This window comes from Mustela nigripes, chromosome 2 (assembly GCF_022355385.1).
Source record: "Mustela nigripes isolate SB6536 chromosome 2, MUSNIG.SB6536, whole genome shotgun sequence".
In the NCBI taxonomy this organism is placed as follows: Eukaryota; Metazoa; Chordata; class Mammalia; order Carnivora; family Mustelidae; genus Mustela; species Mustela nigripes.
This window is the reverse complement of record NC_081558.1, coordinates 113,765,983-113,782,389: the sequence shown is the minus strand read 5'-3', so window position 1 is coordinate 113,782,389 and position 16,407 is coordinate 113,765,983. Positions and strand designations below refer to the sequence as shown.

The 16,407-nt window shown below is 41.0% G+C and overlaps 1 protein-coding gene across 3 annotated transcripts in view; it reads right to left on the bottom strand.

Annotated features, from left to right (window-relative positions):
- Window positions 1-16,407, bottom strand: part of MCF2L2 (MCF.2 cell line derived transforming sequence-like 2) — a 254,431-nt gene that overhangs the window by 58,197 nt on the left and 179,827 nt on the right. For all 3 annotated transcript variants that reach the window (XM_059391454.1, XM_059391452.1, XM_059391453.1), the window contains one exon: window positions 930-996. In XM_059391454.1, the coding sequence (XP_059247437.1) occupies window positions 930-996 (67 nt within the window). The remainder of the gene's footprint in view (window positions 1-929; window positions 997-16,407) is intronic.

The window sequence follows — 16,407 nt, the reverse complement described above, 5'->3', positions numbered from 1 at the left end:
AAGGCAGGTTTTACAGATAGGGACATTTAAAAGATGATCTAAATCAGCTACTCCAGGGACCAAAACTTTAATATTTGGAAAATATGGCACACTTATTTCCTAAAAGTCATTTCATCAAATGCTTTCTTTTGATATGACTCCCTTCATGTGTCCATCTTCAGAAGAAGACGGTTAAATTTAAATGGCAATGATAATAAAATGGCATTTTATAGAAAGAATAAGCATATTTTTAAATGTTTGTGTTATACAAGTCAAGTGTGAAAGTAAAAACCTTATCCATCATGTTACAACCAAATGCAATTACTATTCTTTTATTATATTTTCTTCATGACTTTTTAAAAAGCATATTTTTACTGTTTTAACTTAATCTTATAAGCATTTTTCAATGTTGCTACATATTGTTCAAAATAATTATTTTGTAGCAGTTGAACAATATTTCATTCAGCATGAACATCAAACTTTATTAACATCCCCTTTTTATTAGGGATTTTATTTCCTTCTGATATTTTATTATAAATATTCTATTATAACTTCATACAGACCATTTATTTCTCAAGATTACTTCCTTAGGAAAACAGGAAAAATTCAGATTTTCAATCTCAAGGAAAATATCCTACTTGAAACAATTCTCCTTTATTACATGATCAAAAGCATTCAAATGATTATTTCCATTGTTGGCAACCATAGGGTGAACTTATTGGGCCCTGCTAAAATCGGTATGAATTGATACAATCCTTTGGAAGTTATTTGGTTACACGGATCAATAGTCATAAGAATGTTTTTATTCTTATTGGAAAGATACTTGTGATATTATAAGAGCTGAACTCTTGGAAATTCTAGAGACATATGGCAACTATTTTAAATCTCTGTACAAAAGAACTTCTCTAATTTGAATACATGCTTAATGTCAACTATCACAGTCTACTTACATCAATTATGCTCTTAATCTCCTTTATATAAATCTCTTCCGTCTCAAGCAAGTCATGTATGATGCGCCTGAATCACAGCAGCAGGTGGGAATATGAAAGAGAAAGAGGCAGAGGGGTCCTTAGAATTCTTTTACAATAATGCTCGTCGATGCAGTTCCCCTTAGAGGCCTACCTACTTGGGTTGTGGTCAGTTCATTCTGTTCTACTGAATACCCAAGGCCAACAGCTTACAAAAGCATACTCTGATCACACTGGCATAAGGAGAAACAATAAGGTTAGAGGACTCAAAAATCTATTTATATAGCCAGTAAATGACCTGTCCTTTGGTGGGTCACCGTGTAAGGGGTCAAGAAGGCAGAGATTGTGGAGTCGGAAATGCCAGGTTTGGATGTTTAGTCAGGAAAGCCCGCCTGACCCCTCCATTGTACGTGTGGTTTCTGGGATATCCTCTGCAGCTTTCTGCTGTCTCATTGCTCATATCAAGATCTTTGACCCGCATAGCTGGACTTTGTTTTGCATGAGGTTAGATGGAGTCCAGTCATGCTCCCTTTCTCTAGCATCTAATGTTTCAGTAGGATTGGTTTCCTCAGACAACACACATGACCTCTGTCTGCTCCCCTTGAGGAAGACAGGTGAGGGCTGTGGTGGGCAGAATGCTATGATGACACCCCCCTCCAACCCCAATTCCTGACCTCTTGTGTACATACACCTTTTCCCAGTTAATTAACTGATCATTAATTTGGGTGCTGCTGTGGAGGGTCTTTGCCAATCTGTTTTGTTCCAAATCAGTGGACCTTAAGATAGGTAGAGTACCTGGTTGGGCTTTTTCCCAGTCACATGAACTCATCAGACCTGGGTCTGGAAGTCAGAAAGATTGTAAGCATGAGAAAGATTTAAGACAAGGGAAGCTGTCCTTGGCTGGCTCTGGAGACGGAAAAGGCTATATGGCAAGGAACACAGAGTACCTCTAGATGCTGAGAGTGGCCCCAGCTAACAACCAGGAAGGAAACCAGGACTTTAGCTCCCAGGCCTTTAGCAAGGAACTCAATTCTGCCACAACCACATCAACTTAGAAGAGAAAACTGAGCACAGCTGACCAATTTTATTTTAGCTCTGTGGGACCTGAGCAAAAAGCCAGTCATGCTGTGCATGGACCCGCTTTGCAGGAATTGTAAGCTGTTAAATTAGTGGTCATATTTTTGCAGCAGTCGAAAAGTAATAGAAAGAGTGAGGCCAGTCCCCATCCCTGTCTCCAGATAGACTGTTTTCTTTCTCTTCTCAGACATTTTTTCTTTTGGGCTTTCTTTTAGGCTTCTGAGTTAGTGTTTGTACTGGTGACGCCGTGTAGAATACATACATTTATGGATTCCTGTGAACTGTTGGTAGGTTATCTATTAAAAAGTAGCCTATCCCAGTAATTTCTCTGACATTGGCCATAGCAACAATTTTCTAAATATGTCTTCTGAGGGAAGGGAAATAAAAGTAAAAATAAACTTTTGGGACTATTGGGACTATAGTAAAATAAGAAGCTTATGCACAGTAAAGGAAACAACCATTAAAACCAGAAGACAACCTATGGAATGGAAGAAGATATTTGTAAAAGACATACTAATAAAGGGTTGGTATCCAAAATGCATAAAGAATTTATACAACTCAACACCAAAAAATTTCCAAATAATCTAATTAAAAATTGGCAGACGACATGAACAGACGTTTCTCCAAACAAGACACAGATGACCAACAGACTCATGAAGAGATGTACAACATCACTCATCATCAGGGATCTACAGATCAAAACTACAATGAGATATCTCCTCACACCCATCACAATGGCTAAAATCCAAAAGAGAAGAAACAACAGGTGTTAGTGAAGATGTGAAGAAAAAAGAACCCTTGTGCACTGTTGGCAGGAATGCCAACTGGTGCAGCCACTGGGAGAAACAGTATGGAGGTTCCTCAAAAAATTAAAAGTAGAATTCTAGTAATTCCACTACTTAGGTATTTATCCGAAGAACATAAAAATACCAATTCAAAAAATATATGCATGCATATGTTTATTGCAGCATTATTTACAGTTGCCAAATTATGGAAGCAGTACAAGAATCCATCAACAGACAAATGGATAAAGAAGAGGTGGTATAGATCTACAGTGCAATAATTCTCCGTCATAAAATGAAATCTTCCCATTTGCAGCAACATGGATGGATCTAGAGAGTATAAAGTTAAGGGAAATAAGTCAGTCACAGAAAGATAAATACCATATGATTTCACACATAGGTAGAATTTAAGAAACAAAACAAATGAACAAAGGGGAAAAAAAGAGACAAACCAAAAACAGATTCTTAACTATAGAGAACAAACTGATGGTTATCAGAGGGGAGGCAGGTGGGAAGATGAGTGAAACATGAAGGGGATTAAAAATGCACTTATCATGATGAGCACTGAGTAATGTACAGAATTGCTGAATCACTAGATTGTACACCTGAAACTAATATAACCCGGTATGCTAACTACACTGGAATTAAAGTAAAAATAAATAAATAAAAATTAAAAAGCTGAACTAGAATAAATTAGAAAAATACATGAATAAATGGTAGTCTATCCTAACAAAGGGTTTCTTTTTCTCTCATAAAATGGATATGACAAGGGACAAATAATCAAAGGACATTATACAGGAGATTCACACATATATAGACATGACTATTTGTTTTATGAAAAAAATGCTCAATGCATGCTAATCCAATAAGGGAATAATAAAAAGAAGTAACAATTTTCAACTACTAGAATGGCAGAAATTTCAAACCTCAATGAAAGACTAATAGATGAGAACGTGGAAACACTCTCAGATAATATTGGTAGAAATGTAACTACGTGCAAGGTAACTTGGAAATATCTCATCAAAATTTAAAACACGTGCCCCTTGGTTCAATAATTTCATTTCTAAGAATGTTCACTATCTGTAATTATTTGAACTTCAACAACATGGGGTGCCTAGGGTAGCACAGTCAGATAAGAATATGCCTTTGACTCAGGTCATGATCCCAGGTTTCTGAGATCAGCCTGCTTCTCTCTCTCTCTGTGCCCCTCTGCCCAGCTCATTCTCTCGCCCCCAACCCCTCCAAAATAAATAAATCTTTAAAAAAAAGACAAACACCAACATGAAGAACGGTTTACATAGTCTGACTATGTAAAAATGAGTATGTGTGCATATATATGTAAAATTGTGTACACTCAGAAAATTCATGCAAAGAAACTTAAGGCACTGTTATCAGTGATTGCCTTTGAAGAGTTGTACTGAAGGCTAGAAAGCAGGGAAGGAGAATTTTTACATTTTACCCTATGCTATTCTACAGTTTTCGGTTAAGAAAACTTCACCAAGTTTTATAATTTAAAAATGGTTTCCATGACGTTTTAAAATGAATGTTACTGGAGTTATAATATATAATTTATCATATATAAATATAAGTTTATATATATAAATATAAGTTATTTATATTATAAACTTAGATATTTTCTAGCCCAATTATTTTTCTTAAATTAACAGTTTTTGTGTCTATTTTTTTTAAATTAGTTTCAGAGGTAGAGTTCAGTGATTCATCGGTTGCATATAACACCCAGTGCTCATTGCATCACATGCCCTCCTTAATGCCCATCACCCAATTATCCAACCCCCTCCACCCACCTCCCATTCAGCAACCCTCAGTTTATTTCCTAGAGTTCAATGTCTCTAGAGAGGTTTGCCTTCCTCTCTATTTTCATCTTATTTTATTTTTCCTTCCTTTCCCCTATTATGTTCATCTGCTCTGTTTCTTAAATTCTACATATCAGTGAGATCATATGATAATTGTCTTTCTCTGGCTGACAACTTCACTTAGCATAATACCCTCTAGTTCCATCCACATCATTGCAAATGGCAAGATTTCAGTCTTCCTGATGGCTGAGTAATATTCCATTGTATATATACATATCTTCTTCATCCATTCATCTGTCAATGGACATCTGGCCTCTTTCCATATTTCCATATTTTGGCTATTGTGGACATTGCTACTATAAATGCATGTGGCCCTTTGAATCACTCTGTTTGTATCCTTTGGGTAAATACCTAGTAGTGCCATTGCATGTGGCCCTTTGAATCACTATGTTTGTAACCTTTGGGTAAATACCTAGTAGTGCCATTGCTGGGTTGCAGGGTAGCTCTATTTTTTTAACTTTTTGAAGAACCTCCATACTGTTTTCCAGAGTGGCTGCACCAGCTTGCATTCCCACCAACAGTGTAGGAGGGTTCCCCTTTCTCTGCATCCTCGCCAGCATCTGTTTTTTCTTGAGCTGTTCATTTTAGCCATTCTGACCAGTGTGAGATGGTATCTCATTGCGATCTTGATTGACATTTCTCTGATGCCCAGTGAAGCATTTCTTCATGTGTCTGTTGGCCATTTGTATATCTTCTTTATACCTATTTATAAGTTCTTATTATAAGACACGACTGTTAAAAGATAGTCACTGACAGAGGATACAATTTCAAGAAGTATACAGACTATCAAATAGCTACTTTAAGATCACATTTAGCTACAAAGTCACTAAGAGGTTCTGCTTTTTATAATCATCCCAAAATGACAACAGTTACTATCAGAAGGAAATAGGGGCCTCAATTCCAGTCTATTTCTATGAGCTGTGGCATCAAGTAGGACCATAGCCACAGTTAAGTATTCATAGAAAACCAGAGTACAGCCAGCCTCTTCAGCCCTTATGAAGTACTGGGCTTAAGCAACTCGGAGAACCTGTTTAAGGACCTATTGGCATTATATGAAGTCAGAAGACAGAAATAGCTAGGTGGTGGGTAGAAATCAACTTTACTACCCAACAATTACATAAGAACTTAGAGAATCTTAAGAGTTTTTAAGAATCTGACACAAGAAAATATTCAGAAGGAAAAAAAAAATTCTTCATCAGGTCATATCCCAGTTTATAGTTTGGAAACTGTCTAGAGATCTCATCCAACTGCTTCATTTTACTTGTTCAAGTGCCATGGGTACAACTCCAAGGATAAGAAGTCCCCTGTACACCCATCCGCCCAGATTTCAGCTCAGATTCTTTTTTTAAATAGCCTTCACACCACTGTTAAGCCATTCTTTTCCCTTTTTCTCCTTAGCCTCTTTTTTTTTTAAAGAATAATATTATTAAATGGGAGAAAATCTATGATTCTGATGATTGCCTGCTTTATTAGTCCAAAGCACATGACTTTGTAGAAAAGGCTATCAAGGACTTCACATCTCCAATCATCTAGTATATATAATGTAGATGAAGAGCAGAAAATATGAAAAGTACTTAAATAATGTAAAAACCTTTGAACACCTAGAGCAACTTACGTCCTGATGGATATCTATCCAGAGGTAGAGCACTGTAATTAGGGCACCAAATGGAGTTGACCACGCCAGAACAGTCTGCAGTAATGAACGCTGCACTAGTGTACATTCCATTGCTTTGCTTTACATTTAAAAGTGGATCTCCCCCCACCTCCTGATTCTGAGGTCATTAAGGAGGAAATGAAAGGGTAATGTTTTAAGGAACTGTTTCTTCTCTGGAAGTGTATTTCAAGGCACCAGAAAAACAGAGCTTTAAATATCTGGTTGCATTCTATATGACATCTCGTGTTTTTTTCAGATGACACCATAACCAAAGGGCAAGAATTGAACTTCATTTAAAAACTGAATGCAAGGGCGCCTGGGTAGTTCAGTTGGTTGGGCAACTGCCTTCAGCTCAGGTCATGATCCTGGAGTCAAGGGATCAAGTCCCACAGCAAGCTCCCAGCTCCATGGGGAGTCTGCTTCTCCCTCTGAACTCCCTTCTCATGCTCTCTCACTCTGTCTCTCTCTCAAATAAATAAAAATTAAAAAAAAAAAAACCTGAATGCAGGATGCCTGGGTCAGTTAAGCATCATCTGCCTTCAGCTCAGTTCATGATCCCAAGGTCCTGGGATCAAGCCCCACCTCAGGCTCCCTGCTCAGCAGGGAGTCTGCTTCTCCCTCTCCCTCTGCCCCTCACTACCCCTCCGGCCACTCCTGCTCTTTCTTTCTCTCTGTTCTCTCTCCCAAATTAAAAAATATTAAAAAAATAAATAAATAAAAGCTGAATGCAACCTTATTTTGTAAGTAAGATCATTCATGTACATACATGTTAGGATCTCCTGATGTTTCTTCTTTGTCCATGCATCCTAATCCCTTCCCCTCTTCCCTCCCCATTTCCTAGCTCTCTAATAGAAGAAAGAGCATCCTTTCGGAAACCAGCCTGTCTGAAGTATATTTTTCTTTTTGCTCATTTAATTGTCAACACAATTTGCCATCAAGAGTTTTTATATACTTCTGGTACGAGAGATCACGGCGTACACACCAGAAAGTATTATAGATTTTTTCTTTTTAACAGTTAGTTTTCATCTAAAATCCTTTTTGCCAAGTTGAAAGGACTGTTCTTATTCTTCTCAGACTCTAGCACATCTGACATAATGGATACTCACCTTCTTAAGCCTTTTTCTCCCTTTGGTTTCTCTTTATTATTCAACTTCCATTCACCACCCACCTCTCTGTTTCTTCCCTATTCCCTCTTTGCCTCCTCTTCCTGCTGCTATTGCTGCTCCCACAGCTCTGAGATCAGCTTTCAACTTCCTCTTTCCTCTTCTTTCATGCTTTTTACCCTCCCACACCATGATCTTCCTCCCAGACCTTTGGTTATACTCAAGCCCATGTTGACACACTTGTCAGCTGGGTGCCTCCCAGATGCCTCAATCACCTTGGATTGAAACAGAACTCATTAGACAGAAGTAGGCACCATTTCCTCGGTCCCTAAAGCACAGTTGTCATTTCAAACTCCTCCCTACCATTACTGCTTATTTAACCTATCTGGAGCCACGCCTCATTATTTCATTTCTCAACATGTCTTTTGGAGTCACCTTTTATTCACCATTTCTGGTGCGGCCAAGAGAAAGCAAGCCTTCCCCTCCTCTCATCTGGAATAACTTGGTGCACTCCTGACAGCTCCCCTGGCCTCTGAGGGCTCCCTCCCACCAATCTATTTTGCAGATTACTCATCTATGCCCTTCCTAAAGCTCCATTTCCATCATGCCATCATTCTTCCTTTTCAGAAACTTAAAGTAGTTTCCACTTGCCCACAATCGCCAGAGTTCCTTCCAGGATTTCAAGACTCTCCATTCATGTGATAAGAATCTACTTGGGGATCTTGTTCTAAAAGTAGATCTGGACCGACAGATCCAGAATGGGGAATAACATGTGGGTGTCACAGGTAGACTCTGTCATTTGCACAAGCACCCCAGACAACCTATTGCCGACCTTCTGCTGAACAAGTAACACTGATCTGACCCCATTCCTTTAGCCACCTCCTTCCCTCCCCTCTGCCTTTACTTTTTAAAACCCATGTTATTATTTTACACTCCCTTTCAAATTCTAATCATTCTTGAAAACTCAGTTCCAAGTCTCCCTTTTCCATGAAAACTCGAACAGCTTTGAATGGAATTGGTACCACAGTCTTGTCCTTACTTCCCAGGCAAAACCCATTAGATTTACCAAACATTTATTCGTTAAAGGCACCATTATAGCCACTTGAGCTCAAGAAACTCACCGTAATACTAGGTCTTAGTTTGCAGTCCAGTAGCAGAGGCAAGAAAATCAATACAGTGTGATAAGGTACGTGGCGGTCAGAGGAGTTAGGTGCAGAAAAGGGGCTGAAATTAAGCCAAGGGTAGGGGGAAACACTGCCAATTTTGCATTGAGTGAAGTTTAAGCTGAGTTTAAAAAAGAAAGGAAGCAAGGGAAACATCTAAAAGAAGTATGTCTCAGGCTGAGGGGAACAGTAGAAGGAGAAAATGAAGCGAGACACGTATGTTCTACCAGTACTCATAAATTCTTTGGTGGTGCCGGGCCAATGGTCTCATAGGTTCAAAAAATGCTAGAAGCAAATATAACCTTCAAGACCATTCAATTCATCCTTATTTTGAAGATGAAAAAATAAGAGGTCGAGAGCCTCAAAGTGACTTGCCAAATATCATTGCCTTTGGCAAAGCCAATGTTCTTCACACTGTTACGTTGCCCCTCTCTGCCTGTGTTTAGAATACATCCAAAGTCCTATCTCCTGATTACTAAATAAAACACAAATTAAAATGAAACTAGTATGCTATTTTAAAAATACTGGGCTTCACGACATTAGGTTTTCAAGTCTATTTCTACCTCCAATATACAGGGTGACCTTGAGCAAGTCACTTTCTTTCCCAGGGTGCTCATTTCTATATGTGTCAAAAGGCCAAATTAGATAAGCCTGAGTATCTGTGCTGGCTCTCAGGAACATTTCCTAAATATATTACCATTTCTAATAAAATGTATGATGTGGTCTTTGATCTAATCACAGCTTGCTCTTCAATTCTCACAAGACTTTCTGTTTATCACATCCCCAATGAACTAACTAGCTAATGTGTAACTGAAGAGGGCACCTGGATGGCAAAGAGAGGGGAGTCAGTGTGGGCTGGAGATGTCCCGGAGCAGGGGAAATCTGAACCAACCTCTGGAAGAGGTGAGGGCTTGGCCAGGAAGGCCGTAGGGTGTTCCATGAAAAAAGAAACATGAGCAGGGTGTGGGGCTTCTGGCCATATGGGGGGCCTGGCAGGAACCATGCTGCGGGGGAGGGATCGGGGGGGGGGGCCGGGGGGGGGGGGGGGGACCTCGGATGGAGGAGATCCTTGTCCTGCCAGGCTACAGCATAGACACAGTGTAGGAGCCCAGGGGAAGGGCCAGGAGATGCTTTGGCGAGAAGGACAGGCCACTGTCCAGGATCCGGTTTCCTTAAGAACAGAACAGGCCCTGCGGGCTTGGACTTAAGAAAAGATGTTCTTCGTTCTACATCCTTCTGTTTCGATTAGGTGTTCTGTAATGACACAATCAATTCTCAGAACTGTAAATGGTAACAACGTGAACAGCACAGACTCAAACAATGATCCTGTTGAAACCAATGGTATTTTAAGCATTAAGAAAAGGTCTGATGAACAGAAACACTTCCCTGGCTCTTGGAAGGCTCACAGTTGAGACTTTTGCTGTTGCCCATGTGCCATCTGTTCCCTCTCCTCTTCTTTTGTTTCTCAGGTTCTATATTTCGTCTTATGTCAGTTGGATCTGACCTCATTCATTACTCTGACACGTTGAGAGTAAACTACCTCAAATTCTTTTTGGAAGAGGATGGGGCATAAATAAATTATGATTAAAGTTTATCTGGATGGATGCTTGTTCCTCAATATCGTGGAATAAATAATGACAAAGTAATTCTTCTCATACCACACTTTTTAAAAGAGGGATTGATTATAAACTGAATCTCATGAATCCTAACTCAAGTTAACCATCCTGCTTCTGGATAGCATTTTAGGGATTATGAAGTTTTTTTAAAATTACAAAATATATATATAATATCAAATTTACCATGTAAACAAGTTGTAAGTGTATGATTTAGTAGCTCTAAGTACATTCACAATGTTGTGCAGCTATCTCTATAACTTCTCAGTCATCCCAAACTGAAACTCTGTATCCATTAAACACTAGCTCTCCATTCCTCTCTCACTCCCCCTAATCCATGGTCACTTCTATTCCACTTTCTGTCTCTAAGAGCTGGCCAATTCTAGGCACCTCGTATACATGGAATCATCCAACGTCTGTCCTTTTGTGTCTGGCTTTTTTCACTAAGCACGGTGTTTCCAAATTTATCCGTGTTTTAGCATGTGTCATACTTTCATTTCTGTTTAAGGACGAATATCTTTAGTTGTTTGCATATATTACATTTTGCTTATCCTTCTGTTGATGCATACTTAGGCTCCTTTCACCTTTGGCTCTTGTGAATAATGCTGCTATGAACATTGGTGTGCAAGTCTCTGACTGTCTGCTTTCAATTCTTTGAGGTATATGTCCAGAAGTAGAAACACTGGGTCATACGATAATTCTATTTTCAACTTTTTGAAAAACCACCACACTGTTTTCCACAGTGACTATACCACTTGACATTCCTGCCAGCGATGCACCAGGCTTCTAATTTCTCCACATCCTGGTGAACTCTTGCCATTTCCCTTTTTAAAAAAAATGATAGCCTGCCTAATGGATATGAAGTAGAGTTGTTTTCTTAATGTGTGTATTTCTTTAATCCATTCAACACCTGAAAAAGAGCTCCTCCAGGGCATATACCCTGTTTCATTTATCCTTGTTCACCTGCCTTATAAGTAGGTAAATTCTCAATAAATGTTTATCAAATGGATGAACAGTAGAGTTAAGGAACAATTCTGTGAGCAAGAGTAGGTACTAATTGTCATTCATATTTTGCAGAAGAGGAAATTGGGACCCAGAGCATTACGTGACTTGATTGAGGTCAAACTGCTGGCAAGGTGCTGCCATGGAGGTCAAGTCCAGGCCCTCTAGCTCTACAGCCAGTGACAGGGGAACTGATGTGCCCAGGCTGAAGTTCGGTCCACTACAATAGGACCCACTATTCTGACTCTGTAGCATGTCTCCATAAACGACAGGCCCTACAAAGTGAGGACACAGGTAAGCAGGTTAGAGAAAAAGGGCTGGCTCAGGCCGTCTCTGTTTATGTGTAAGCTTCATGGGATCTGCCTCAAATCTCAGAGCCACGGTGCACACGCATATCAGCAATCCAACTTGAGACATCCTGAGTAAGACTTCTGGTACGCCAAGGAGATTCCTGGACTACTGCTGGTAGGAAAACCATTATTACTTCAGTTCATGGGAAAGGGCAGCCCTGGTACTAACTCCAACAGGAATATCCAAGTAACTCAATAATTTCTGGCAAAGAAAAAAATTTGAGACTGCGAATAGGCTTCCACTTCATATAAACAAAGAGAAATCTATTGCAAAAAAAGAGATTCCCAAAGGGAAAATACATATGTAAAAAATAAATTTTAAAAGATCAAAAAACATTGAGAAAAGACACACTGCTTCTTCCACCTTATATACCTCTTTTGCAGACCCTTATCTCATCTGTATCTACTCAGCAGATATTCCATTATTCTATTAACCCCTTTCCTCCCAAGAGGGTTTGTTTGTTTATCTGATATGATCAAAAGCATACCTCTCAGAGATATTGCTCTCTTTTCCCAGTATTCCTTAGCCCTGTACCTGCAGGATCAAATAGGTGTTGATATTGGGCTTTATGACCTTATACCACTAGACCAACCAAGACTGATTCATGAAATGTATGTTGTTTCAGATTATATGATGTGCCAAGGACTTTAGAGCTGGCCTTTTGGAAGTGCTGTTATAAGAAAAATCTCAGTATAACAAAACTGTTTCTCTTAATTAATGGTCCACTTATTTTAAGTAATACTCAATAAAAATCCCAGGCAGGCTTATAACTATCCATTAGAATTGGTTTGAGTAGGATTTGAACCACAAATAAGCACTTAGTAATTATTAACTATTAAGAAGAGGGACACAGAGGGACACCTGGGTGGCTCAGGTGGTTGAGCCCCTGCCTTCGGCTCGGGTCATGATCCCAGGGTCCTGGGATTGAGTCCCGCATCGGGCTCCTTGCTTGGCAGGGAGCCTGCCACTGCCTGCTTGTGTGTACTCTCTCTCTCTCTGACAAACAAATGAATAAGTAAAATCTTAATACTAAAAAACAAAAAAAAAAAAAAAAAAGAGGGACACAGAGAATGATATTCTATCAGCACAACCAAACTTAATTTTAAGTACATTTCTAACACAAATTACTGCCTCTGGACCAGGCATGTAGCCCCTGCACCACAACCATGCTCTGTATTGTCTTCTCCTCCATCCCAGGACCCAGTCATTCTACTCAGTTTGGAGAGCTCTGCAAGGCTGGGGCAATTACCAGACAACACTCCAGATTGTCCCTAAACAAATGTCACTCATTCACTCCATTCAGATATGCTGTCCTGAGTAGTAGGTGGAGTGAGAGGCAGCCCTTGGCCTTGCACAGAACCCCACAGGCCCGGGGTGGGGCAGGGGGTGGGAGGTGCTGGTAAAGCCTATGCCAGATCTGCAGGTGGAGAGGGGAGAAGAGATGTTGAGCGAGCCCTCGTAGGGGAGTGGTAACAAGTTCACTGTCCCTGTGGCTGCCTGAGCACTGGCAGCATGGAGGGGAAACCCACGCCAGCCTCCCTTCCACTCACCGCCTCCCCAGTGGTGCTCCTCCCATCAACTCTGATGGGCCAAGGAGGATCCTACAAAACAAGGCCTAGCTCCAAGACTGCTCCCACCCCTGTGGGGCCCCCAATGAGGGTAAGGTGAACACAACAGAGAAGCCTTGTATGTTGATGTGGAAGGAGCTGACCATTGTGGGGCGGGGGCTCCCCAGGGCAGATGAGAAGAGAAAGGAACAAGGTGGGTTCTGAGAATGGCCTGCGGGTGAGGGCCTCTGAGTGCCCTCAGTCTCCTTCAGTTTCCTGTTCTGGGCAGACTGACAATGGTTTCACCCAAGGACTGAGGTCCTGGAATTGAGGTAGTGTGCCGAAGGGTGCCAAACCACAGAAGCAGAGGCAAGAGCTGTAAGAAAGGGGCTGGTGTGCCTTCAGTGCCTGCTTTAGGACCTTGATGGCTTTGGGAGAGAAGTACACAGAGACCTTTGTTCTGGAGGCAAAGCTTCTTGGAATGGAAATTTGAACATCTGATGAATGAAAATTCAACTTGACTGGCAGTTAATCCGCACTTACTCTGTACAGGCATGGCAGGAGGTTCTTTAAGGGAACTGGAGGTGTGTGGGATGGGGCGTCCACCCTTGAGAGGTCTCAGGACATTCAAGAACAGGGAACACAGATCCGCAGACAATTTCACAGTAACAAAAGGCCACAGACTGTTACCGACATGTCGCTTGTTGTGCTGGGTCCACTGGTGAGAAGGAGGAGGATTCTGGCCTTTGGGGCCTTTGAGTCCCATCCCTTCATGGGCTCACTAGCATGCATTTGAACAGTCCACTTCACATGAGCTTGGCTTAAGACTGATGTGGCACATTTGAGTGGAGAAACTGGAGTTTGGAGCCCAGAATCTAGACTAGAAATAGAAATTGGGCACGAATGGCGATGGATGGGATCAGAGCAAGTGTAGACAGCAAAGAAGCCCAGAAGGATATGTATGGGGTGGGAGGGGCTGGCAGGTGGGGAGGGAGGAGGGGGCAGCCAAGGAGGGGCTGCATTATTTTCGTGGGTGACGCTCTAGTAACGGAAACTACGTTCAAAGATGCGGAGAGAAAGAAGCAGATCCTTTTAGATTGTGGACAGAGGCAGCATGAAGACCCCCTCTGCTGGCTCCTCACATGAGAAGGGCTTTCTGCAGCCTGGGCTGGGCACGAGGACAACAGCCATCCACTCAGCGCATGCAGTGGGCCCTCCCCACGCTCAGTACTCCACATACGTGATGGTTTTTATATTCAGTCCTCATCGGTCCCATGTGGGCAGGAATTACCGTGAGGTGTGCAGAAGTCAGGTCCCTTGCCCAGATCCCCGGTTGGCAGGGAGTGAGGTCAGGACACCACCCCATCTCTCTAGCAGCCCAAGACTCGCAGGAACCTGACTGGTTTGGGAACCCGTGGCCTGTGGGGTGTCTGAATTAACAGAACAGTATCTGTACACGGTCTGTGAGGGAATTTCTTATTTAAGAGAGTCCAGAAGGTACAAATTGAAGTTAAATGAGTCAAGCCTGGCACCATGTCGGTATGCTTCAGCTGTGTTAGCCATTAAGCCAGTCAGTTATCAAATCCATTGCTGCTTTCATGATTTCAGTCAACATTCCTCTCTTCTTCAGGTCTCCTTTGTTTCTACCACTGCCAGGTTCTTTTGGAGGCAGGTGAAATTCTTCTCTGCCCGTAACTCATGATAATGTCCTGATGCCCTCCCCTCTGGCCCTCTCTCCTACATCCGCTTCCCCTCTGCTCTATCTCAGCCTTGTCTTGTCCCTTCTCAAATCTAAAATGCCGATTGTAATTCTTCTCATTTTTTCAAGTTTACCATTTTGATGGTACAGTACTTTTTCCAGTACTTTCCATAGCTCTCTAGTGTTCTGTGAAGCACATTTCTGAGAGAGAGAGAGATTTAAAGTCATTTATAAGTCTAATTGTAGTGGTCTCTGTTCATAAGCAGCTACTGTGGACACGGAGGACCGTGACAGGGTCCTTCTCTGTGCTGTCAAATCAGCATCATTGGTATCATCTAATTTAATTTCCAACTAGTTTTAGGATGTTCATATATTCTCTCCCAATAAAAGAAACATGAGTACTCTGTTCTATACCATCAAGTCTATCATCCTCTTCCTCTCCCTGTGGGGTGGGATAGGGAAACAGCCTGCAGAAAGGAAATGCTCCCAGATGGGCAAACGGCCTGCCAGGCTGCTGCCCCCTTCCCTGCATGGTGTGTGTGTGTGGGTGGGTGGAGTGTGAAACCAGAGCAGGCATTCTGGTTCACTCTGCTGGGTCCCTTCTCCCATCTACATCCTCTCCCCTCCCCCTACATCCTCTTACCAACCTCCTGACTCACTTTTGAAATCATTTCTCTGTCTGCCGTGTCTATGTGTAAATAGAATGATGTACATGAATGATTTCATGTTTTACTTTTATATGTTTTTCAATATTTGGGTCGGTTTATATTTCTTGCAGGTACAGTCCTATGTGTTCTCGCAGGTGGAACACAGGTGCTGACATCTGTGTATGTGGATCTGGTTCCAAATGACCTGAAGGGAATATAATGGTAATTGAACATTTGCACATAAATAGAACATACACATATGACAGCTGGGGGGGGTACTGTATGTGTAACCTTGATCAATGGTTTTATTTCATACAGATAAAGAAGGGAGGTGATGCGCTGTACGAACAGTGTATCAGCTTACATATGGGTCACTGTCAGTGACTCCCTTACAAATCACATTATGTTAATATTTCTGTATATGGTCTGATATGCATATGGCACTATGATCTCTTAGCAATGCTGACTGTGCTCTATAGGTAACATATGAAAAGAATTGCATGGTTGAAAGTATGGTGAAGTGCTTAAAGAGAGCTATTACAAAACTTCCTAAAAATCGAGTTTGAAATAACAAATACAATGTTGTGTTTACAGCTTCAAACTCTGATTCAGTAATCTACTTTTAACCTATTACCTGTCTTACTGCCTTAATGACAAGAAACCCAAAGTTTTTTTTTTAAATTTTACTGAAGTATTTAGGTTAATGTTTTGCTTTCTGTCATGTTCTGAAATATGTACAATTACAAAATCATTCAAAATATTACTTGTTAAATGATAATGTTTGTTCTATTAGGAGAAGGCTAGAACACTTGGGGGACAAGAAACCAAATCCATAAAGCATTTATTTACAATCTCTTTCCTTATCAGAAATTTATATTCTCCTGATTTTGTCCAGTTACGTGCATGAAGTATTTTGAAAAAGGGAAAACAACTCAAAGGGGCCCTTCT